The sequence below is a fragment of the Aplidium turbinatum genome, chromosome 17 (assembly GCF_918807975.1).
Source record: "Aplidium turbinatum chromosome 17, kaAplTurb1.1, whole genome shotgun sequence".
Classification (NCBI taxonomy): Eukaryota; Metazoa; Chordata; class Ascidiacea; order Aplousobranchia; family Polyclinidae; genus Aplidium; species Aplidium turbinatum.
This window is the reverse complement of record NC_137488.1, coordinates 9,006,658-9,032,971: the sequence shown is the minus strand read 5'-3', so window position 1 is coordinate 9,032,971 and position 26,314 is coordinate 9,006,658. Positions and strand designations below refer to the sequence as shown.

Below are 26,314 nucleotides of genomic sequence, written 5' to 3'. Positions count from 1 at the left end.
ACAACAAATGCTTTGCTGTTGCGTGGATGGCTGTTGGTTCTGCCTAAATCTGGTAGTTGTTTTCCATCGAGACAAATGTAAATTTGTCATAATATTTTCCGCGTTGCTTTTCGTTTTTCATCCGCACATGGTAGGCTACAGGCAGCTTACATCCATTGAATTTGTCTACTTGCAGCAAATGTTTCGAGTAAAGCTGCTGAGCTCTTCAAGACAGCAAAAAATGTCACTTCTTGCGAACGGTGGATACAATCATAGGCTACTGAACAATAATTTTATCAAGCATGCCCTTGCAATGCATTTGTGATGAATTTGCTTAAAAACACTACTGGTTTTCAAGCAACAATTTATTAGCACCATTTCTTTTTTCTACTGCACTTATTCTAATTAGAAGCGCACAATGGACACATGCTGGAAGTAGTGCATAATTGTTGTTAGGCGTGCACGTGTTCTTGCTGCTTAAATTTGCACACTCCGGCTTTTCTATAGTTGTGGATTCCAAAGACAGTTGCCCCAATGACGATAAGCAGCAATCCAAAGCCAACTAGTAACGCAATCAAGCGAAGACGTTTTTCTGCAAAAACAAAAAATTAAATTAATCCATTTACATTTATAAATCTTAAAATATTCGTCTCGCTATAGGCTACTGTAGTTTGTAAGATAATATAAATTAGGTTTCCAACTTTGAATCGGTGACTTTGATGAAAATTACTTTCTATGCACTACGGTTAATGTGCCAATACAATATGCATTTTTGCTTTCACGAGATATGACAAACTGAACGCATCTGAGTGAACTTGGGAGGGTTGCTGGTTCGGTGCCCTCCGAAGGTATCGTTATGAGGCTGGCATGCTAAAAGATAAAACCAAAGATTGGCTTTCTCACTTTTCCGTTTGCTTGCTTCAAATTAACAGTAGAATGGCGCAGCGGATAGGATACTCGCTTTCCAACATTGCAAACCGGGTTTAACATCTGGCTGTAGCGGGTTTTCTAAAATCACAGCTCACCTCCACCCAGGGTGCAATAAATTGAGTGAGCGCAGTTGCTGAAAAAAGACGCCAAGAAAAAAGAACTGTGCAGTGTGCACTCTACTTTCATTAGTGCCAAATGTGCGGTATAATAAAAATTTTATCGTCTCATTTCCCATTGTTAAGCATCAACTCAATTCCTTTAACTGCGTTATGTAGGTGTCTGTCTTTGAAAGGTTGTAATTGTTTCGCTAATTTTAGTGGATAGCAAAACATTAAATCGATTGATTGAAGCAACAAGTTATTCTACTTATAAGCAAGCTGCTCAGCCACATCAATCTTGCTAGATGTGATGCTCTCGGTGTTCGGCCGAATGATGGTATGACGAATGACAATGATAGGCTGCTTGTCGATAGTGGATCTGACACTTTCTGAAAAGAACGGTTCCGGTGAAATCTGATGAACGTTCCGAATCGAGGTTCGATTTCGAGAGTCTTTGTTTCATTTTCGTGCTGCTTATTGGAAGAACCGCGTGAAGGTAACTGTCTTCTCTCCCAAATTATAATTTTGCACTACAAACTATATTACAAAATCATTTTCCTAAAGAAATAATGTTTACCTTGGGAATTTTTTAATGACTTCGATAGATTTATCTTTGTCAGTATTTCCCGTTTGGAAGTTGTCTCAACAGTTTGAGATTCTGTAGTTGTTTCAAGAACAAGGTTTCTTATTTCCTCTGTTTCATCAACCGTTTTGTATACAAACGTTTCATTTGCAGGTGGAAGTTTTGAAACCATTTCTTGAGGAGATGATTTAATAAAAACGGTTATTTTTTTCGATTCTTCAATTTCAAACAAGGAACGCCTTTTTCTTCTTGAGCCACAAGTCTGCAACGTAAATCTATGTTAACGTAGGTCATCCATGTCATCCAACCAGTTTGATTCGGTATATTGCTTATTATTATGCTGAACGACTTCATAATTGTAGATTGAAAATTGGCAACTGATAAATTACTTTGTTATATTAGAATGATGTCGCAATGGCATGGATGCTTTACAAGTTAAATTTTTTTTTTAATTCCATAGTAAATGCAGTGGAATTAATTCCACTCTAAATTCTTGACCTTATTTGGACGTCGTAAAGACGTTTAAGGAACGCCTTAATTCATTCTGTTTGATTGTTTTTATTTTTTATTTTTTTCAAGTTATCGCGTTTCCAGATTTGCCTTGCTTTCTAATATGTTCATCGAAATCATTTGAGTAATTGCACAATTGAAGTTTTCACCACTTGTTCCCGTCACTGAACAGCATTGATCTCCCAAAAAACCATTTAGTTTTATTTGCATACTGGATCGATGCACACACAGCCTCAATAGCAATCGGACAATTTAGTTTTGCAAATCTTGAATTGCATTAAAAGGAAATTATCAAAATACTTTTTGTTTCTCGGCAGCCGATTTGTAGCAAGAATTGACAGCGATAGACACGTGTTTCGCCCATGAGGCTGGGCTCATCAGTATCGCACCGTATTCTGCCACAAATTTATTCGACCACCGCTTTACCAGTCAGTTTAAAAAGAGTTAAACTGACTGGTAAAGCGGTGGTCGAATAAATTTGTGGCAGAATACGGTGCGATACTGATGAGCCCAGCCTCATGGGCGAAACACGTGTCTATCGCTGTCAATTCTTGCTACAAATCGGCTGCCGAGAAACATATTGTTGATTGGTCTGAATGGCTAGCGTGGAAGCTACACCGTTATGGTTGGCGAATCGCAGCTGCTCGCTGTACTAGTGAGTGCTCAGCCTTGTGCTGATAGCCGGGAAGAACGCCCCTTTCTTCGCAAAATACTTTTTTTTAGGAAAAAATATAGTTCCTAGTTTTATCAGCGATTAACAACAAACCTGTTGAGGCCAAGATGCAGGTTATTACCCACCCATCAGCTCAACGTTTTTATACTTTTAACAAAAGTAGTATTTTTCCGATATACATGTACAATCTTCACAAAGCAAAGTGCTCTCGTGAACTTTACTTTAAGTTAAGTTAAGTTAAAGATTTTCTTTGTGTTAACTTACGACAACGAACTTATCTGCCAACATTCAAAACCCCAAGTCATAACCACAATCACAAACGTGCCTAACACTTTATAGACTGACATCAAATTCAAACCGCCAGTTGAGGTAAAACATGCTGAGAAATCTAACAATCAACTAATTAAATGTAGATAACGTTCTCACCGGAAGACAGCCATCTGAACTTGTCCTGTTGCAGATTTTAACCATGCAATGAAGAATTGAATTAGCTCCGCTAGTTATAAACGATGACATCCTGATGGTAAATCGGCAAGTCAGTGACTCTCCGTTCGACAAAATCGTTACGCTTTCATGTGTAGAACATCTGGAATGAAGCATTGTTTGAAAGAATGAGATATTATGAGAATTCAGTTTTTATAAACCAATTCTTGGTTTATTACCACTGTAGTTACAAAACAAATTATGGCTTGAAACAAATAATAATCATCATGTTTCATTTTGCGCCTATTGCGACAACGCAGGCCCATATTTTGTATCCTATGACAGACCAAGTATCATCTTTACCTCAGAGAAGTAGGTTATCATAATTTTAGTTTAATTGTAGGCTATAGGCCAAGCCTTATTCAACATAATGAGATCTTAACTCTAAGGAATTTACCTGAGTGCGCAACTGATTGTAGGTTTTCGTAGCCTAATACCAACCATAAGTATGTTTAGGCGTTTAATGAAAATTTGTAAACACAACAAGAAAACAAATGTCATGACATAGTTGAAAGTGTTTTAAAAAATTTAAACGTACCCATCAGAAATTAGTGAAACGTTGGTAGAAGAATTGTCAGCCTCAATTGCAATCCAGCCTTTCTCAATCACTGCCACAAAGTCAAAAGATGTATTTCCAATTCCAAAGAGCTGTGGTTTATTTACTGTTATCTGTAAACAAAAAACACAACATACATTTTTACTCTGGAATATAACTGCATCACTGCAATTATTGAAGAATCGTGACAAAAATTGCAAATGGAGACGTTTATGATTGTTCGTGGATACTCGAGCTTTTGTTGAAAATGCGACCAAACATAAAGATGTCATTTTATTTTGCAATTATTGTAATTATGCTTTTTATTATGCTTTGTGCTATTTGTCAACATTGAAGATACATAATATTAGTGTTGAATTAAGTTATTAATAATATGTTAAAAAATGTTTAGGTCACAAAGTAATCACAAATTTGCAGGCTTATTGATCAGAAACGTGAAAATCAATCAATATCAACTGTTCTACTGCAACATTTTTTAAGCAGGTTTCACATTAACATAATGCGTTAAATGTTTAAGAATAAAAGCTTGCTCTGCACATTTATCACGTGTCTGACAACTCATAATACAACCAAAAAGGATTAGCATACGCTTGTTGAACACATAAAATAAGGCTATGCATACTTGAACGGATATAAGATCAGTGTCTTCTGAGCTTTGAGAAAAATCACTGGAAGTCAACAGACTTTTGCTTTTATGCACCACCATTTCGCCGCTTAACTTGTCAAGTTGTATGACGTGAATATCTATCTGCCTGCAATGCAATGACGCTTAATCACGTGACACTTAATCACTGGTTAGTTGATCACAAGGCGCATTATCACTTCTTTGACACAGCTTAATTTTCGTGGCCCAAGATTTGGGGGGTAAACTCACGACTTAGGGTCTAAGAAATGGTGAGGGTTAACTTTAGGAACTTACGAAGTAAACTTGAAAGCAATTAAAAGATGTGTGATGAAACCACATCAAATCCTATACTTTAAATCTTAAACAGCAAACTTTGACATTTTTGTTGCATCTAGTTAACGTCTATCAGCATCAAGGTAATGTAAAAAGTTTACTAGAACAATAAAATAAACTAACAGCGCACCACAAAACGAGCAATAAGTCATAAATTGAACATTTTATCATGAAACGTTTTGGAAGTATGTGAAGCCTTTTCTTTTTACCACACGCTATTTTTAACATAGAGTCTGTGCTATAGAAGAACTCTTTCTTCTGTTTGTATCGTTACTTCAATGCTCTTATTAGCATATAAACTGCGGTACGTGGAAACAAATCCACCTTGATAGACCACTTTTGATTTAAAGAAGATAAAGTTATATCGGTAACAAACTTAAACAACCAGCTGCGACATATTATGTTCAACGCAAAAAAAATGCTCAAACGATGTAAAACGATTACTGTACTTAAAGCTAAGATTTGTGCACGTATGAAGATGCTGATCCGTGGCATCACAGAATTGCTGAAATGGTTCAAAATGGGCCGTATCCAACCGAAGTTGGTGTGCGAGCCACTGAATGTCAATTTATTTGAAAGCCACATCAGAAAAAGCATTGTCATTACAGTATTAAGAGTTCACGATTTTGAACAATACTGCACAATTACAGGCCTTTGAAAGTTAATTCGCGCAAAACAAAATTATTGTTTTACAATTTTTTTTATTATTCCAAACCATCTTTTATCTACATGACAAAAAATAAGACTACTATTATACCAATATGTCCATGAGCGCAAAATATGATAGAACCCTGTGAGGTATGAAACGGAAAAAAAAAGTAAATATGGGCCACCTAAGAAAGAATTGCGATAGCTCTCTCATTATAACTTATTTTTTCACGAAACCCGGCTTGTTGATAAAGACTCTAGTATCGAAGAAGTAGCTAGAAAACTAAGACAGAAAACCTTACACTTCCGCCACAAACTGCTGTTAAATTTTGACCTGGCGGTGGCCCATGTTACACAGCTGCTGTGTAATATGGGCTACCTACTGTGTAATATGGACCACCAAATCTGTTAGAAGAAAAACCAACGGTTGCTTGTCTAATGTTGATTCAATTAACTATCCAGTTCTTAAATATATAAAAGAATATGATAATTGAAATATTTTAATCAAAACAAGAAACCAAAAACACAATCAAAACAATTTGTCGTCAAGTTTGCTTTTAAGTTGTTCAGAAACCGCGGCCACAAGCCCTTTTCAAATACGCCAATCAAGGGTGAACCATAAACTTATTACCAACTGGCCCATATTACCCTACTTTCCCTTATAATACGAACAGTAGCCTACTCCTGTTAGAAGAGTATGTCGCGCTAGCACAACTACAGTACTGAATTAACGATAAATAGCGGAACAAAACTATTGATCGGTAGGATTTTATTCTTTTAATTAATTGAGGCCTGCTATCATGTTCATAAAAAGCTTTTAGACTTACGAATCCACTGAGGAAACTAGCTGTGTAGCCGGGTAAATGCAATCAAACTTGAAAAGCTCGATCTGTCGTGACACCACATTGTTTCCACTGTCTATAATCAGGCTGTTCGTGAATTTGTACAACATCGATTTAACTTCGCCTCTCGCGGAAACTGTTTCCTGTGAAACAACAATGCAAGGTTATTTGAATAAAGCACACGTATTCAATTTAAAATAGTCTGGTAGTGTCATCTCAAAAAGCAAATTAAGATGACTTGATAATGTTAAATAAAATTGGATGTATTAGATCTGTAAAAAATATTGTAGTTTATTTTACACAGAAATCGCTGTACATTTGTTGTGGATTTATCTGAGATGTAAAATACCGAATGACTTTTGTACCAAATTACTTTTTAGTAGCCTACCAGTAGGCCTACCAACAGTAAAGTTACTCTAGAGTACTGATACCTGTACCAAAATAATTGTAAATAAAAAAAATTGATCTGTTTCGTCAGTAATTTTGTGTGATTTTTGCTTTATAGAAAATTGACTTTAATTCTCCGTCGTCGCCCAAGTTCCTTTTCAGATTGGAATGTCTCGAAATGCCAATGTCTCATTTCACGCTCTAAAACCTTTCGGTCATGGGATAGACCATTTATGCCCTACCCAAATGAGTCATTTGGCAAAGTTCATACTTCTGTTTCAAGGAAAGTCGCAACTAAAATACGTAACATAAAAATGCAAATTACAAAACGAAGATAAGTGCAAATGAGTCAATTTTCATATTATGTTCTTTTCTCACAAATTCTATGTAACGTTGCTTTTTAAATTGATTTTTCCGATTATCCAACACCAATGGCATGGGGCGCTTAACACGATTTTTCAGCACATTGCATAAAATATCTGTTTCATACGTAAAATCGAGCAAGTCATTGAAACGACGCAAGCTACAATTAGTCCTCTTATGGTCATAATTAAAGCGGTTTCGTCGTTATTTACTGTGAAAGTATTTCGTTTAGGCTGCTGAGATTTCATATTTATTATGACCAAATCCAAAGAAGTGCCGGTACAGAGAAACAAAAAAGTGATTCGGTCCTTTTTAAAACAAGTAGGCCTACCAAGTTACGTCTAAAGTACCGATGCCTACCTGTGGTCTATGTGCAAAGCAATTTCGTTTAAGCGAAAAATGCTAAAGTATTCAATCTGTGCTGTCCATTTTAAATTAGAACTCCAGATTTACCATAACTGAAATCCTGTTTCCACAACCAGTGAAGTCACCTTCCACTTGAACAAAGGCGTCTCCATTTGAAAGCAATTTCGCTCTACATTCGGGTTCAGATAGAGTCAGCCATTGGCCTCGTTTAACCCACTGCCTGTTACGTTGAATGTACGACTGAGATACGGTGACTTCAATGGCCCGACCACCACAAGTGATGTTCGCATCGGTACCTAAAACTAGATAAAAAAAAACAGCCGAGATTTTATAAGACAAACGAAACAGTAACAATCTTTCAAATTAGAAGTTGTAAAAACTAAGGCGCTATGATAATTGATTAATCATTGGCCAGCCAGCCAGCAAAGAACTTCAGTTTTCATCGTTTCAAGGTCGTCAAATGTACAAGACCGAAGATCATGACCAAACTGATAGATTTGATCTATAAGCATCATAAAAAATCTTCTATGCGTTCAAGTTCAACAACTCAAATATGAAAACTTGAAGGAAAATTAAATGAATACATGATGAATAGTAAAAAAGGTTTCCACCAGGGATATCTATAACTATCCATAAGATATCCCTGGTTTCCACAAGGAATAGTTACCGTGTTCGCTATTACTTAGTTATGCACATTTATTTAATTGATAATTTATTATTGTCGGGTCGTACGCAGAAAGCGGCGTCAGCTAATCACAGGCAATACGGTATTTTTTTGTAGCAAACAATAAAAGCTTCAGCACCAGTTAAGATGACGTCATATTAGGTCACAATATTATGTGGGCTTTTTATAATCGGATGCGTCATTGTAAAAGACACTGAAACCTTACCAAACAATTGGGCCCAAAAAATTCGAACTGAAACTGCTAAAAATCAAAAAAAATTTAAAGTGCCATCTGTATGCGATCCTAACTCCATATTGGTTTCCAATCATTTTCCAACCTTTAGTAGGCTATTTTTGAAGTATTTTCCAATTTAGCAGCGGACTTTTCGAAGGAGTTTGTAGACCTATGGACCTCACAAATTTTTACGAGCCACCTTGAGAGAGAAAATCGTAGACCAAGACCACAAAATGATAATATTTTTCAGTACTATTAAAAATTCAGTTCTATTTCGTGAAACTTGAATTATCTCCAAATTTCTGTGAAGCGCTGAGTCACACTCTGTTGCTCAACTAAATTTGTTAAGAAACTTTGTTTCCTTATTCAAATATTCTAGCTCCGGGTTTGGTTTCAGTAGCGAAGACGTAAACTTTCGCTCGAAAATTTTATCATTTTAATGTCAGTCATAAAATTAACGCACTGCAGGGAAAGTTGCATATAAAATCACAGAAATAAGCGGCTTTGAAGAAATTTGGAGGGTTTGTTTATAAAAAGCGTCTTGAAGTATATAGCGTCAACTCCGCTAACAAAACTGGATTGACAAGTTTTTTTTACTTGAAAATGAAGCACAAACAAAATTGTGATAATAATCTTCTTTATTTGCTGTATTTTTGTGGTTTCTTTTCAATATCTAAAATGTTATAGGCAATCAAAGTTTTAAAAAGTAATTTCAAAATTAATGTTAGAGCTCTTTATCATGACATTCTGCTGCTGGTTAGTGTAGGGGATTAGTGTTTCTCAGAAAATATCGTTTCAATTCAAAGCATATACCGATATGCAAACACAATATTTTCAACCTATATTTGACTCAACGAAGACGTGAATCAATGTAAAAAAGACTGATTTGGTGGCTAGAGAAATTAAAATCGCACAATCGTCGAACCGACGTAAAATCTTCAGACTTAGCCTCAACTTGGTCTCCATAGTGTTAGAACCAAGAACGGCATTTAAAAAATAGAAATTACAAAATGCTGTTTCAATGAAAGAAAATAATTTTATTCTGATTAACCCCACCGTCCAACAGCCAATATCTTGATTGTTTGTTGGAATCTATATATATAGCTAAAGGTAGGCTACAACTTATACAATTTTCATCATGTTGTCAGCACTGTTGTCGTCACTTTGGAAGGGGTGTAGCTGAGAAAAAGAGGGGCACCTGTCTCGAGAGCAATGTCAGGGGCATCAAACCGACTTCACCTTCTGCTTAAATGTAATGATGTACAGGGCATAACAATATTTTTCCATGCTTAGTCTTTTTTCACATGCTTTTTTCACATGCTTTTTTTCACATGCACAAGCTTTTTTCACATGCTTAGTCCCTTTTTGACAAGGCATTTTCCATGCCTTGTCAAAAAGGGACTAAGCAGTGATCTTTTCTCTTAAGATTTAACGCTACCTATGCCGCTCCACTCTGGCAGCCTACAAGGGACAGATTAGTGCTATCCTTGCTTATCGGAATCACAAAACGCAGTTTGGAGTTGTATTAAAAGTTTTATTCAAGAAAAGTGTTTCAACAAAAGACTGTTTTTTCAAAATGATTGGTAGATCAACTTGTTATATGATGTAAAAAATAAATAAAAGCCATTACTAGTGTAGTGTCCTTTCGAACTTTTAACATTTCTGAACATGCAATGTGGTTCAAATGGGTGTGTTTAACTCACTTGTACTTTATTAGGCAATATAATGATTTTTCTTGCTTTCTGTTTTAGGTAACTGCCTAGTCCTTGAAATTGGTATGGGAATTATTAAGAAGCGTCATATGACGTTAGATTTGGCTGAACTTTAGCATGACTTCAACTTCATTTGCCGGTTGCGCTTTTCTAGCTATGAACATAGTTCGACCACTGTGTCAAATCACGTTTTTATCGTGTCACGCATTTTGGACAAGAAGTAGCCTAGCCTAGGCTATTCTTAACAAAGTCCAAAGAGCGCAACTAGGTACTGCACCATAAAGAATGTTAAAAAATTCCCTTTAATAATAGTTTCCATGGTGAAACAAGTGTTGGCAGTTATCCAACAGCATGACATGATTACATGCCGTAGTCCGCAAGCACTTTTACCACATGACATGTTTACGCTAGTATTTTCACCAGGGTTTACCCGAACCCAAAACCCGCTTTTTTGGCTATTCTTTGCTACCCGAAATGGGTAGCAAAGGAGACTCCTGCCTTGGTGATGTGTTAAGCTTGCCCAGTGGCGTAGCTAGGGGGGCGGGGGGGGGGGGGGCGAACCGCCCCGGGCGGCACGTCTGGGGGGCGGCACTTTCAGACAGGACGTTTTTTTTTTTATAATGCAAAAGTACACAAAAAATAAAAGCAAACAGAATGGCAACGTTCAAAACACAGGGCCGGATTTAGCCTAAGCGCTGCCCTAGGCAGATACGAAAAGTGCCGCCCCCTAAAAAAAATTTTCGACGGTGCGCTACGATTTATATTTTTAATTCCTTACAAAAAAGTTATTTGCACAGTTTATTTGAATACATCAATGAATGTCATTGCATAATGAACTAATTGTTCAAAATCGCTTGCGGCGGGCTTTCTCTCTTGCAAACAAATCACTAATTTCTTCAAAGTCTGTAGAAACAAGTAAAGATGAGTTAATCCTCAAAAATGTGAGATCATTCATGGTTTACATACTTTAAGCATCAAGGTAAGTACACAAAATAGCCTGCAACTTTTCCATCAACCTAACATTGACTAAAAATATTTTTTCTAGGCTCCTTTAAATTTACTAACAGTGAAACAAACCGAACAAAGATTAATAAAAATTGCACAGACAAACCCTAGTCCTCCATACTAAGCGAGACAGAAAAATAAAACAAGCGCTAAGCAGCACATATTGTTGAAAACCAATCAAACGTGAAGTAGCCTACTCTAGGTGCGATAACTTGCCATAGCCTACATGACTTGCCGCACTGTTTATAAATGTGTGTGATGTGATAAAATATTTATTAATTCCTATATATCTGTTGTTAATTATTATATTCACGTACAGTATTATCATTTATCAATGTAATATAAGTTATTCGTATATTTTGGCGCCCCCAATAGTTTGCCGCCCTAAGCAACTGCCTACTCTGCCTACTGCTAAATCCGGCCCTGTCAAAACATCTTAAATATCTAAAAACGTTTCAAATTTTCATGAATTTTTCTGCCGTTATGTTTTTAATACGTTACAAAATTCCTATACTAGCCTTTATTAAGCAGAGGCGGAAACATGCTCATCAAATTTGGGTAGCCTTGTAAAAGGTTACAAATTGATTATTTTAATTCTGCAGCAGTTTTTGTGCTTTTGCATTCAGTATATTACTAAATTATAGCGGTCAGTGGCGTAGCCAAAGGGGGGGAGGGTTGGGGGTTTCAACCCCCCCTTTTGAGAAAAACTAAATGGAGAAAACTGAATCACTTTTTGAATTTTACGAAGCAGATCTGCCGTGTATAAACGCCCTTGCTATTATATCTGAACTGCGTATATGTGGTATCGATGTCTTTTCAATTCTTCCCAAACCAGTTTGCCAAAAAGTGCTGTAAGTGCATTGCCATTTTGCCCGCAGTCAACGTTTCCAAACATTAATATTTTACTCCGCATTCTGGCTACTCTTCCAGTTAGCCTACCACTTGCACCAATGAAAGATCTTTTTCTGCTCTTCGAAGACTTAAACTTATTTAAGAAATTCAACCTCTGAAAACCGATTAAACGGTTTGGCTTTGGTTAATCTGTATAGAAAATTGGTCCCAACTGTTGAGGATGTCATTAACAAGATGTGTGAAAAGGTTCGTCGACTTCCTTTTTCCCTTTAGTTTCATCAGTATCAATGATTTTTGCATTCAGCAGCATTCTTATTGCTTGTGTTGATGATTTTTTCATAGCTGTTAGCTGTAGGCTAAGCATGATTCTACTAATTCGACATGTTAAAGCAATTCTGGTGCTTTATCTTTTAAAATGAGTAAGAACTTGTGTGTCATATTATGCTTTATAATTCGAATGACCTTTCATAATTCATATAGCAGGGTGTGACTGCTCTACAACGGTTCAGTATCCATGGTATCCAGCTAACTCTTGCAGTCGATGGAAACACCGCAATATCTACAGCTGTGAAAAATTGCACTAACCTTTTATAGCCTATACCCTATTCCAGTAAATCGTTATACAAAACTTGAATATATCAGAAATAAAGTAACTTCTTTGTCTCAAAGCTTTTTGTCTGACACTCATTTAAGATGTATGACGTCTATGACGTTACATTTTTTAAACTTCGGGTCAACTTTAAAACATAAAAGTTAGTGACTTATACCGGAATAAGATCGTTTTTTGGATCAACTAAGGAGAAAATTGATAAATAATAAAACTGTAATAATCTCGCAAAAAAAAGCAATCAACCTATGTCTCTAAAAAAAGGTTTGCCTAATTTTAAACGAAACTGCATTAAAAGAGCTAGTTTTGCCAATACCAAACATTCAAATATCTCAGTCAGGAATTAGCAACAAGAAAACAAAAAGACTTCAGCTTTATTTTCGAAAAATGCCGAAGAAAACATGACCATTTTACAGGAATATTCATACCCACATTTTTGTTGAAAATGCTCTCAGAATGCACCAAATTCAAAGTAGTTTTTCAAAATTTTCTGGGGGAGGCCCCCCAGACCCCCCGCCGATAAGTGTCGTCTTCGGCGAGTACGCCGTCGGGCTTCGCCCGCCGGCCGTCAAAACCCCTCCCTTTCACAATTCCTGGCTACGCTACTGATAATGGTACGTTTGTCTGACTGTACACCGCAAATTGAAAATAGCACGTTGCGTATTGCAGTGCTGATAAAAAAACGCATTTCATTTTCACATGCTTTTTCTTGAAGGAGCGGCAAAATCTGAATCCGCCCCGGGCGGCACATTCCCTAGCTACGCCACTGAGCTTGCCTATTACTAACCTCGACCCAGACTTGACCTAGGTACAATAATCAAGACGTAGCCTAAGTTTCATCTTTCACATCAATACAGCTGTGTTTTGCAAAGTTTCTGGCACATAGGCTATGCAATATCAAATCTGGCCCGCCTGGAAAAAAGTTAGGACACTCCCGAATTAGGCTATAGTGCTGAACGTTGTAGAGTAAGTTGTAGGCCTACTTCAATTTTTCTTACCTGGAAATTCGACTTGAAAAGATTTGTTTTCGATGAATCCTTGACTTGAAATGAACGGTAGATACAAACTAAGAGCAATGAGATTTTTAAATAAAATAAGTTTCATCGTTAACGATTGGTAAATTAATCAACCAAATGGCAATGCACCGCACATGAGTCTTGATAAATTTTGAACTTAGCCTATAAGCAATTAACAACTCATGACCTAAACACAAACGAGAAACTAAATCTATCGACTTCAATAAACTTTTAGTATTTTTTTATTCTTTTTACCTACCCGCAGTAGGCTACACTTTAAAACATTTGTACAGTCCTGAATACAAACTTTAGATGTTCATCAAGACCAGGGGTTTGGAGCAGGCGTAGGCTAAATGTTAAGTTGCTCCAGCTCCGCAGGTCTCTTTTATCATAAATTAGCTCCAGCTCCGGAGATTATTTGATAGCCTACCATTGCTCCGGCACCACCCTCCGAAAAGTGCTTTCATTAAAATAATGGGGACATATCAATTTAATTTCTACAGCTTAAAATTGCCTGCAGTCAACTGTTGTCAAAAAATGGCACAACTTTATGAAATTTAAGGTAGCCTACTTTCATCAAAATGTCATGCGGAACTGCGTTTCAAAACAGATTCGTTAATTCGACGTCTGATTACGCAAATATTTTTTTTTAATTTTGTGAAGGGTTACTGTTAAATTATGTGAATTCAGCCAATAGCAGTAGCATCTTATGAAATACATCGTAGCCGGAGCTATTTTTCAAACTACTGGCTCCAGCTCCACTTGAATTTCACGTAGAGCTCCGGCTCCAAAGCCCAGATCAAGACTATTATATTTTTTCAGAAATAGTTGCAACGTTCATCTGATGAATACCAAAGCAAAAACTAGGAGCTTTCGCATTTATCAGATGAACGTTGCAGCTATTGCTAAGGCAATTTATCGACTTCACCAGCACTCACAAAATCTTAGTGCCCCTTCAGAAATTGAATTGACATCAATTAACATGAATACCACGTATAACCTACGGTGCCCCTATAACCCAAAGCTATTTGACACATAAACTGTCTTTTCTAACAAGTATTTTTTAAATATGTTCTAAGTAGCATTTGCTAACTCTTGATAACTGTTAAAAATCACGCCCTACAAATATATAAAAACTATGTAAAACTACAACTGACGACTTTAACTGATACTTAAAACGTAACCTTTTTAACTTGAATTCGAAAGTCTGTAATTGATGAGCCAGTTAAATAAATTGTACTTGCTGGTTGTAAATCAACTCTGTGCTATTTGACATCTACCCCCTGAGGCTACGCAAAAGTTTTTCAAATTAGAAATCTTGCTTTCAACGTGTGACTCAACCAACTTCAATCGAAACTACCGCTAGACGGCAGTAGAAATCCACATAAAACTTTTGTCACAAAAATGTATCTTCATACATTTTACAGTTACACCACCGAATTTGAACATATGACGCTCTGAATTAACGACCAAGTTACACAAATAAAAAGAAGCGCACTTATTTTTCTAAATGTGACAGAGCAAAGCTGATATTTGGGATAGTTCGGCCTGAGTTCGGCACAAAAGTTTCACCTTCACAACCTCGCCGCGTCCTTTTGTGATAACTAGGGCCCGCAAAACTCAATAAAGTCAATTTTTTTTAAGGACTTCGTCTATCCACGAATCAAAGAATAAAGTTGTTTTCAGCACCTAGGGGACTTTTTCTAAGAAGTTTATATGTCAAAATTAAGTTAAAATTGACAATAAAGCCGAAATTTGTCAAATTATGGCTTTTAACAAACTTTTTGTGTTTCTTGAGAGTAATTTTTGTCAAAATCCTCGTGGAAGCATTGTAAATCAGGAACTGCGACACAATTAAACCATATTAGGCTAACCCATAAAAGCAGGAAATATGCCCACGGATCAGCAGTAACTTTTATCGCAAATTGTCTATTGTTTATTCATTGTTAGGCTACATGTAGAACTCGGTTAATCCGGATTCGATTTGACTGGCGATTCCATCCGGATTAGGCGAAGATCCGGATTAACCGATGACGGTTCTATCAAACCTGACTCATTTGTACTTCCAGCTTCATCCGGATTAGGCGAAGATCCGGATTAACCGAATCCGGATTAACCGAGTTCTACTGTATTTAAATATTTCTTTATAAAACATTCCCTCTTCAAAAACGTGGTCTTTTCGAAGATTAACGGTTTGAATTTTTGGAATAGCCTACTGACATTCTGTAATACAAAATGCCTAAGCAATAAGCATGCTAAATCGTCTTCAGCAAAAGTTTGACAGAGTTGTCGAGATTTTCCTATCGCCAAAAATACGACGCACTTTTTATAATCCATAAAACACCTCGACTTTTCAACAAAATATTACGTTTGGGTAACTCGTATCAATTCAAGGAAGAACTGTGCCGTCCACAAATAAGCAATTTTGTTAGGTCAAAATAAAGTCAAAATTTGAAAAAAATCTTTTTTAGGTCAAAATAAAAATGGCCCTAGTGATAACAAATGCAATGGAAATTCAGTAGGCCTACAGTACAAAAAGTAGGTTGCGCTGGATGGATGGTCATTTTATTTTTGTTTGGATGCGAAACGTACATAAAACAAAGATGTACACTCGTACAGTGTGCATCCAATGGGAGAGTGCTGATTTTGTTAATTTAGCGTTATTTTCAACGGAACGATCATAAAATGTCATATAAAAAACGCATTTTTACCAACTTCAAACATGATAGGTCAGAAAAAAAAAACGCGCAATATTAATGCAGTTAATTGACCAACGCAATGTCACCAGAGCATAACAGTAGCAGGAATTTTACGAGCCTTGATGATTTAATCATCAATGATGAAGCTTAAGTGTAAGCTTAAAAAATGAACAGGGTAAAAGTGGCCAAGTAAACGATTCGTCATTTGGCCACGTCGCAACCTGAATGGTGATTTTTGTAGTAAGAAGCATTTTGACTAACCAATTAACCGTACTCTTCGGAAATCAAGCAGCAAAGCTTGGATTTCTAAATATGGCTCGAATAAAAAACAAAAACCTGCTTTCGTTGATGAGAATTCAACTCAACGTCGAATAAACACGTCACCAGCTCAGCAGCAACGCAATGTGTAGGATTTATCAGCCCAAAATTCGCACAACGAAAATAGTATCAAAAATACTGTCACGCAGTTTGTGAAACTATATCATCATTCAGAAGTTTGTCGACATCTTTTTCTGACAACACTTGCTGGGTTCTTCTCTGTATTATTCCACGGTGATCAACACTAAAATTAAAATTGATAGGATTGTCCACTGCTTGAATTATTTTCTCCTCCATGTTTTCTTCTGTCAACCATTCTTTTGATTCTTCAATCGTTTGGAGCACGTGACGGCGAACGAGAGCGTCTTTGCGTTCTTTCTCTAATTGTCGATCGGTTTGTTTTAAACGCAGAGCTTCTTCTCGTTCAGTTCTTTCTGTTTCTATGCGTTGCATTCTGAAAATGAATATCAAATTACATGTCACATTTCCGAGGAAGACCACATATAATATCAGACAACTGATGTGTCGGGATAAAGACTAAGGCCAGACTTCTTTGAAGCAAAATGAAGAGACAGGCTCACTGTGGAAAAGTGTAAACAAAAAAGCACAAAACCTTGTAAAACGTTGATACATATTGAAATTGACACCATAGAAACTAGAGATCCACTTTATGCGAGTTGCCAGGCCGTAATTGCTTTTAGGCCTGCTCTAAGAACCAAACCAGTCTATTTATACGTTACTTTTTTGGCCGGTAGGCCTACAGCCCTACAACCTACACCGTTCTTCAGAAAAGAAGCATACGGTCAAGCTTAGTTTTGTACAACTTAGCTTGAAAAGTATAGTATATATATGTATCATTGGAAGAAAACTAAATATACAGTAACTTAAAATATACATCAAAACGATTGACACATCAATTACTTGAAAATTTTAACCTAAACTAACAACACTGTACTGTATTGCTAATGCACATCTCAAACAAAACAACCCAATGAATGACGATAATATTAATAAATAAACGAAGTAAACGATTTTCAAACGATGTGGCCGCCAATTGAGCATATAGCCTATCTAACCAGCCTACAACTTGTTTTTCTGAAAAGGTTTAAGTGCAAAAAAACGAAAAAAATCTGTACGTCTGCCTTACCTCAATTGACGAAGTTTTTCATTTTGAGCGTCATTGTACAGCATGCATTTCTGATGATGAGCAGCTTCATTCCATGTGATGTCATCAGTAATTAAATCTTCATCGAGGGTATTCTTAGCTTGTACAATTTCTTCTTGAAAAGCCGCACTGTATAAAGTAGAAAGTATTGTGTACTAGAATTACTGGTATTTTGTAAAAAAAATCTGAAGAATTTTTCCAGTATGAGCATCTTCGGATTGAATATGTGAAAAAATATCTGATTAGGCAGATAAAAATGCATAAGATCCAAAATAAACCAACATTATTAATATCAACTCCATATCAACAGCTCATCCAATTTAATGTACAGATGTTGCATACATAGAGCTGCAATATAAAAAATTCTCAAACTCAAATTATGATCTCTGAAGTACCGTATATAATTAGAAAGGCATGCGGTAATAAAATCAACACAAACAATACGGTAGTATGAAAAGCTACAGAAACATTCAACTTCTGTCCATTCAATGACTCAAAGAAAATCATGATGCAATCAGTCTTGCTGGGGTAGTTCTCCAACTTAATCTGACGGAGTAGGCTTGTTTCAAACATGGTCTGGTTGGAAGATTGACAGTACGTTTCTGTAGTTGCACATTAAATTAAGAAAATAATTGATAATAATCGCTCAAAAAAAAAAACAGCCTGGGAAATATCCCATAGCTTCAATTTTTCACCAAGAAAAACATTTATCAGAAGGATATTAGTCAGGGTGGATGCTTTCTAGGAGATATTTATCAGAGGGGTCATTTCATTATATTTTAGACAAAATTAAGATTTTTTTGAACCATGCAATTTTTTTATTGGCTTATTTTATTCCTCTCATTATGCTGAGAAAAATGACACCAATTTTATGAAAATTGGGTAAGCAGTTCTCGAGATATCACGTCATTTATATGCTGTCACTAGGTGTCCTCACAAACAGAAGAGCAACACATTTATGACCATAACTCTAGACCCACTGGTCCAATCTTAAAAAAATTTGTGTCTAACCCCATGTTTTCACTGGTGGGCTTTCCAATAACATTGTGTAAAATGAGCTACAGGCAGTAGTTTTCATGATAGACTAGTTTTGACTACATTTTATCCGCGGCAGATATGACAATGATCTGCATTTTTTTTTGGAATTTTTTTTTTATGAATTGGAAGTGGAAGGTTTGATGTGTGTTGTATATCATTTTCAACTAGTTACTCTTTAATTAAGAGCATTTTGTAACTCATTAGGCTCAAACCTGATCAGTACTGTATTTCAAGGTCAACTGGCATCATTGTTTACAGATAAATACTGCTGTGTAACAGTCACTTAGCCGAAATAGATTAATTTTGTGTAACTTAACTGCAATTGCACACTTGTAGTTAACACCTTTTATATGTGCACAGAGCAACTTTAAACTTCTGAGCATAGAATATGCTGTATTCTATGCATCGATTGTTTAACTGTTTTCAATCACATTATCATTTTTAAACTCGCTAATGGGCACAACCAATGCTGTCAAGCAAACATATTATATTACACACAGGTTTAATAGGCTGAATCGAAAATGTGGGGAAATTTACATAACAAGCATTTCAGCATTTTGAACAGTTCCTTCAAACATATTAACAACATGCATTGCAATCTCTAACTAGAACGTACAGGAGAGCTTCGGTTGTTGTTCATGAAAGTTCATAAGAGCTTGGTAATTTCTTTCGCAATGGAATCTGGGATCATATATGTAAGGCGTACGTCCTGTTGATGTAGTTGGTGCATTTAATGTCATGCGTATAGATGAAATGTCCATAAGAAATTTGTCTTCATGACGAGGCCAAATGAAGGAAGGAGATGGTCCACGAGGATGCATAAAGTTAACAGTACTGTCATTATGTTCTTGATCAACATGGTCAATCATACCAAACCACCCCTTTCCATCATAAACACACGCTACATATGTTGATACTTTGATTTTTTCAATGTCCAGTGAAGGTGCTTTTGAAAAGAACTGATGTGTTCCAGCAACTTGAACATCACCAGAAAGACGCTTGAAACTGACTGACCTGATTCCCTCAGTCAGAGCAAGCAAAATGATACCCTCTGGTATCGAGGACTGTGCAACCCTTTGGAAATCTCTTGGAGTTAAGAATTAAGATACGTTCTTTGACAGTCCACTTCATCAGCTTTCATGAATGTAAATCTGATGCCCTTGAGCTTTGATGTTTTCCTTGCAATATTCGTATGCATCTGAAGCATTTAAAATTTGCTGGCCCCTTGGTCGACTTAAGCTTTCATTGGCCTACTTTCGCTTAACTGTTCCCCCAATACCATCGCAAGGTGACTTTTCTTGGCTTGTCGCAAAAAACGACCATGTTACTCGGAGACCAAAATCGTTAAAATGATAAGAAAGGTTAAAAAAATATTTGTAAATTTATATTGAGCGGCACAGCCATCCGAAAAATATTCAATAATCATATATTTTATTTTTGCTGAAAACTTGAAATACATGAATTTGTTGAGCTGCTGTAAAAGTCGAAGTTGATGTAGTAACTATCTAAAAATGGCATATAACCCACATGTAACCTTCCTTTTTCTAATGATGATTTTTTTTTTTCAAAAAAAACTCAGATCATAGTTATTTTGGTCGCGGATTAAAGGTAGTCAAAACTAGTCTATCATGAAAACTGCTGCTTGTAGCTCATTTTACACAATGTGATTGGAAAGCCCACCAGTGAAAACATGGGGTTAGACACAAAAATTTTTAAGATTGGACCAGTGGGTCTGGAGTTATGGTCATAAACGTGTTACTCTTATGTTCGTGAGGACACCTAGTGACAGCATATAAATGGCGTGATATCTCGAAAACCGCTGACCCAATTTTCATAAAATTGGTGTCATTTTTCTCAGCATGAGAGGAATAAAATAAGCCAATAAAAAAATTGCATGGTTCCAATGCCCGTTCGAATTATAATGAAATGACCCAGAGAGGAGTTTGCACAAATGCACAGCTCAGGATATTTTCCAGGTACCGTAGGTGTTTACTTGAGTGGATTTTTTCTGGGAGAAGATTTTCCAATATTCCATTAAAAATATATGCCAAAATGTATTGTTAATAAATGTGAAAACATGCAAATGCACATTAGTCATATCTGAGTCGCATTCATCCTGACTTTAATTTTACAATTGACTAGTTTTGTATAAATACTTAACATTATTCAGCAGGTTGCTTAGAAGATACAAAATGTAATAAAAGATGCATCATTTGCTGACATGTACGATACATACAATAACTTTGTTGCAAAATATATAACAATAACGTTCAATCAAATAAAAAATACCAAAATTACTCACACCAATGATCTAACTGCAGTGTTGTAGTCTATATATAATATCTTGCTTTCTTCCAAATCTCTCTGGGTTGGATAATATTTTTTAAAATAACTTCTGTCTTTTGAAGGAGCACGACCCAGGTGCATTGGTTTACGATATCGAACTTGAAGAATACAAGACGGGATGGCGCATGCTTTGCATTGCAACCTACTCCAGATATTAAGCAAGGAGTATGTTGTGCACTGAGCAACACTTCCCATTACATAAGCTATGGGGCATGGGCGCTACATAAACAATTCAAGTATTTGCTCAGGTAAACTAAATCAAATCCTACTCCTGAAGGTTTGTATACAGACAAAATCAGTTAAGTGCATACTGCTTAAACGTATCAATAGTTTTATTGTATTAAAATCTGAAATCTCAAACCAAATCCTGTGTAATGTTAAATAAATCTAGCGGTTTAACATATCCGACTTAAAGGAATATATACTGTATCAGATAAGTGTATCAAGATTTGCTTCTCGTTTGCATGCTTCATTAATTTAATTGTATCATTGTCATGCCATACAAACATTTGGACCAGTAGCGTAGCATCTCAGGGGCATGGGGGCAAGTTCAGGATACACTACTTTATGCTGAATTGTTTTTATGCCATCACAATTTTCAATCGCAAAGCCATGAAGCAGCCAAAAAATTCAAATGCAACTTCCCAAAAGTCTAGACCTGATAAAAGAGAACGAATAACATTTTCAGATTCAACATCGAAAAGTACACCAAGAACCGTCAAGGCGTCAACAACTTAGCAACCTTAACATTTACCAAGCAAAGTTTTATTTTTGTTTACATTGAGGTCCAAAAAAAAGAAATTTTGTTCTGATATCAGAAATTACAACAAAGCTGTTTTCTGAGATGGAATAAAAAAACAAAAAATGTGTGATTGATAGAAAAAGTTCTAAGTTTTTTGCCTGCTTTATTTTGCGGTACACGACAACTGGGCGAGACAAAGTGGGCGATACCCACTTGGGCGAGACCAGGTGGACGACGAGACAAGTGGGCGACGGACCAAGTGGGCGACGAGCCAAGTGGGCGACGGACGAAGTGGGCGACGAGCCAAGTGGGCGACGAGCCAAGTGGGCGACGAGCCAAGTGGGCGACGGCCAAAGTGGGCGACGGCCAAAGTGGGCGACGGAATCGAAAGTTTAGCCGTTCGAAAAAATTTGTAGAAGGGAAGCCATGAGAGCTCTCAGCCTCTCACGCTGAGTTTCACGAAGCATTAGAAGCAACATTTTCATTATTTTTTGTGTAATAGCGCTTTGCATTGTGACATCATCTTGTCACATTATTTTGCAATTTGCGGCGTCAGGGTTTATCGTGAAGCTTAAGAGAAACCTCTCAGGAAAGAGACAAACGAATGGCCAAAGAGTGGTTGAAGTCAGTTATGAACGTTCCCTAACCGTTGTCAAAGCTTGTCAGTATAAAATATGATTTTTAATTTTTACTTTAAAATACAATGGTTGATTTGTGGAAGGGAAGCAATGAGAGTTCTCACGCTGAGTTTCACAAAGCATTGGAAGCAACATTTACATTATTTTTTGTAGTCTAGTAATAGCGCTTGCTGTTTGATGTTGCATTGTGACATCATCTTGACACATTATTTTGCAATTTGCGGCGTCAGGGTTAATCGTGAAGCTTAAGAGAAACCTCTCAGAAAAGAGACAAACGAATGGCCAAAGAGTGGTTGAAGTCAGTTATGAACGTTCTCTAATGATGATGAACTGTTTTATTTCGATCAACGACGCACGAGTACAAAATAATTGACACGGCAAGAAGAACACAATAAACATAGCCAGGTCAGAGACTTTAAAGAACCGGCCTGCCACGCCCCGTGGAGGCGGGGAGCGGCGTGATTATGGGGTGGCGATGCACCCGGAAGGTAAGTCCACCAGCTTAGGTCACGGGGGCCAGGCTGGGGATAAAATATGACTTTTAATTTTTACTTTAAAATACAATGGTTGATTTGTGGAAGGGAGGCAATGAGAGTTCTCACGCTGAGTTTCACGAAGCATTGGAAGCAACATTTTCATTATTTTTTGTAGTCTAGTAATAGCGCTTGCTGTTTGATGTTGCATTGTGACATCATCTTGACACATTATTTTGCAATTTGCAGCGTCAGGGTTAATCGTGAAGCTTAAAAGAAACCTCTCAGAAAAGAGACAAACGAATGGCCAAAGAGTGGTTGAAGTCAGTTATGAACGTTTTTTAACCGTTATCAAAGCTTGTCAGTATAAAATATGATTTTAATTTTTACTTTAAAATACAATGGTTGATTTGTGGAAGGGAGGCAATGAGAGTTCTCACGCTGAGTTTCACGAAGCATTGGAAGCAACATTTACATTATTTTTTGTAGTCTAGCATAGTCTAGTAATAGCGCTTGTTGTTTGATGTTAATTTGCATTGTGACATCATCTTGACACATTATTTTGCAACACACAATCCAGTCTCTGAATATTATAAACACTTGCGGTAGGTCACTAGGTCAGCCAGTGGTGAGATCTTAACTACTAAGTAGCTGGTTTGGTAGGTACATGCATTAGACATTTGAATGTTTGTAGTGATTTTCAAGCGAAACAGAAGTTTTTGTTAGTTGTTCGAGTGTGTTATTGTTTAAAATACATGTAAAAACTTACATACGAATCATTAACTACGGAGATAAGCATAAATTTGATGCTCTAAAAATAATCCATTAAGATAAAAATTTTGACAGAATATCTAAAACTAGTCATATTTTTCAATTTTTAGGTCATAAACAAAATGGCCCTAGTAATGACTGTCAGTCACAATGTGTTCTGTAAACTGCTGATGCGGCTACGCAGCGTCTAGACTAGAGCATTCGGATTAAAGTTTTATTGGTACTTTCACATACAACATTGTAAATGTAAGTTAATGGCAAGTCTCTATGAGACATTGGATTTTCCGCGCACATACGATTTATAGCGTCAAGAACACTAATTGTGCGCTGTTTTTTTTTTCGGTCATTGACCGATTTTTTAGAAAAATGTCCGAAAAAAATATAGCCTAGCCAATTCGGTCAAAATGTGCACACAAATATATAGTCAATTCGGCCAAGTGTTGCAAGGTTGAGTTTCGCTGATAAACGTTGAAGAAACGTTTGTCTGTTCCAACTTTTCTCAGATAAAACACAACGTTTCTCAGCGAAACTTAATGTTGTGGCGAGTCAGAAAGTGCAAATTTTGGTTTGTATCAGCTACTTGAAAGGAAATATTTTCATCAGAAAAAATGACCAAAATAAATAAAAAATGACCGAATTTTTACAAGTCATTTCGGACAAATGACCGAAAAGTCTCAGCGAAAAAAAACACAAACAGATTGCGCGTGCTATGTTGGTGGCTGCAGCGTTTTTATTAGCATCGATGGTGACCGGAAGTTTTTGCAACATAGGCTACTCCATCGATAATGACGTTTGAAATTCTTGATGATACGTTGGTCTGAAAGATGGACAGAAGAAGTTGTGTTTGCTGGAAATAAAACACAACTTCTAATTGCTTAAGGTGAGTTTTGTCGATGTTGTTGTTACGATGGTTGTTCAAGAGCTTTTCCCGTGCCTTCCATATCCGTGAAATTTGTGCCTGTGCCACATCAAATTTTGCTGCAACAACTCTCTGCGGCGTTTTCCTTTCTAACTCTTTGATTACAATTAGGCTACTCTTACTACCACTCTTTGGCCATTCGTTTGTTTCTTTTCTGAGGGGTTTCTCTTAAGCTTCACGATAAACCCTGACGCCGCAAATTGCAAAATAATGTGTCAAGATGATGTCACAATGCAACATCAAACAGCAAGCGCTATTACTAGACTACAAAAAATAATGAAAATGTTGCTTCCAATGCTTCGTGAAACTCAGCGTGAGAACTCTCATTGCCTCCCTTCCACAAATCAACCATTGTATTTTAAAGTAAAAATTAAAAATCATATTTTGTACTGACAAGCTTTGATAACGGTTAGGGAACGTTCATAACTGACTTCAACCACTCTTTAGCCATTCGTTTTGTCTCTTTTCTGAGAGGTTTCTCTTAAGCTTCACGATAAACCCTGACGCCGCAAATTGCAAAATAATGTGTCAAGATGATGTCACAATGAAAATTAACATCAAACAGCAAGCGCTATTAGTATTACTAGACTACAAAAAATAATGAAAATGTTGCTTCCAATGCTTCGTGAAACTCAGCGTGAGAACTCTCATTGCCTCCCTTCCACAAATCCGCCGTCGCCCACTTGGCTCGTCGCCCACTTGGTCCGTCGCCCACTTGGCTCGTCGCCCACTTGACTCGTCGCCCACTTGACTCGTCGCCCACCTGGTCCGTCGCCCACTTGTCTCGTCGCCCACCTGGTCTCGCCCAAGTGGGTATCGCCCACTTTGTCTCGCCCAGTTGTCGTGTACCGTTTATTTTGTTGTTTATTAGCCAAGCGAGATCGTATGATAAAAGCAAAACTAGGCTACTGTCAACCCAGGTGAACCGCCTACTGGCGTACGCAACGCATCCATAAGCCTCCTGGCAGTAGCGTATCGTCTAAGGGGCACATACCACCAATCATTTTAACACTCAGTAATTTTTTTTTTATTATTTGTTGAAAAAAAATTTCATAAGCTTGGTTTGAAAATTTTGGTTGGTTGGTTTTGAATCTTTATCCTTGGACTGACAAAGCCTTGATTGGTTATTTCTGGTAGTTTCACATACTTGTAGCTCTAGGCTCTTAACACAGGGCCGGTTACCGAGATTGGCAGAATAAAGTTTTCTGATTGTTGAAGTGCTGTTGCTGGGGAGTGGGGAATTGTTCCATTCCCTAGGTGCCGCTGAATGGAAAGCAGTCCTGAAATGTGTTACTAAAACGCACACCTCGAGAGTCAAACTTGCGCCGCAAGATCTTGAGACGAGATCTTGAGCATAACTACTGAGCTAACGGGGTGGACAATTTTCTAAATTATGAAGTATCAAGGGTGTGGGACCACGGATATTGTTTACCCTTTAATTGATTTAAAACATTCTCTGCAATGCAGTGAAATTGAAATTTATTTCAATGCAAATATCATCATCTTACTTAAAAATTGTTTAACTTTGAATGAGCAATAGCATTATGGAACAACTTGCTAATATAGCTTCAAGAGAGAGTTTGCTTTCTTGTACCAAAAACAGGCAAGACACAACAATACAACAGAGTTGAGCATTATAACAATATATTTTACATATTTTCAAATAATTTTAACAGTTGAACGTTTTCAGCTTAACTTAAAAGCCCTTATCAGGAATTTGAAAATATTTATAAAAATG

The 26,314-nt window shown here is 36.8% G+C and overlaps 2 protein-coding genes across 2 annotated transcripts; both read right to left on the bottom strand.

The window, feature by feature from the left end:
• Positions 1-266: 266 nt before the first annotated feature.
• Positions 267-13,650, bottom strand: LOC145786803 (alpha-tectorin-like). The gene is made up of 8 exons (XM_082598546.1): positions 13,450-13,650; positions 7,464-7,678; positions 6,246-6,403; positions 4,435-4,564; positions 3,795-3,925; positions 3,200-3,359; positions 1,585-1,852; positions 267-571 (listed from the first exon to the last, which is right to left on the bottom strand). Exons 1-8 carry the CDS (start codon positions 13,553-13,555, stop codon positions 432-434), a joined length of 1,308 nt encoding a protein of 435 aa, XP_082454672.1. The 5' UTR covers positions 13,556-13,650; the 3' UTR covers positions 267-431.
• Positions 13,651-14,879: 1,229 nt separating this feature from the next.
• LOC145786551 (small ribosomal subunit protein mS26-like) lies at positions 14,880-21,298 on the bottom strand. Its single transcript, XM_082598223.1, has 3 exons — positions 20,990-21,298; positions 17,632-17,778; positions 14,880-16,938 (listed from the first exon to the last, which is right to left on the bottom strand). Exons 1-3 carry the CDS (start codon positions 21,226-21,228, stop codon positions 16,626-16,628), a joined length of 699 nt encoding a protein of 232 aa, XP_082454349.1. The 5' UTR covers positions 21,229-21,298; the 3' UTR covers positions 14,880-16,625.
• Between the last annotated feature and the right edge of the window lie 5,016 nt (positions 21,299-26,314).

Excerpts from the sequence above, each read along its gene's own strand:
- LOC145786803 (XM_082598546.1), bottom strand. The coding sequence starts at position 13,555 with ATGAAACTTATTTTATTTAAAAATCTCATTGCTCTTAGTTTGTATCTA. Across the intron at positions 3,360-3,794 it reads GTTTCACTAATTTCTGATGG|ATGTTCTACACATGAAAGCG; the intron begins GTACGTTTAAAT and ends GCTTCATTCCAG. Across the intron at positions 1,853-3,199 it reads GTTCAGATGGCTGTCTTCCG|ACTTGTGGCTCAAGAAGAAA; the intron begins GTGAGAACGTTA and ends TTTACGTTGCAG.
- LOC145786551 (XM_082598223.1), bottom strand. The coding sequence starts at position 21,228 with ATGGGAAGTGTTGCTCAGTGCACAACATACTCCTTGCTTAATATCTGG. Across the intron at positions 17,779-20,989 it reads ACTGCAGTTAGATCATTGGT|TGCGGCTTTTCAAGAAGAAA; the intron begins GTGAGTAATTTT and ends TACTTTATACAG. Across the intron at positions 16,939-17,631 it reads GAAAAACTTCGTCAATTGAG|AATGCAACGCATAGAAACAG; the intron begins GTAAGGCAGACG and ends ATTCATTTTCAG.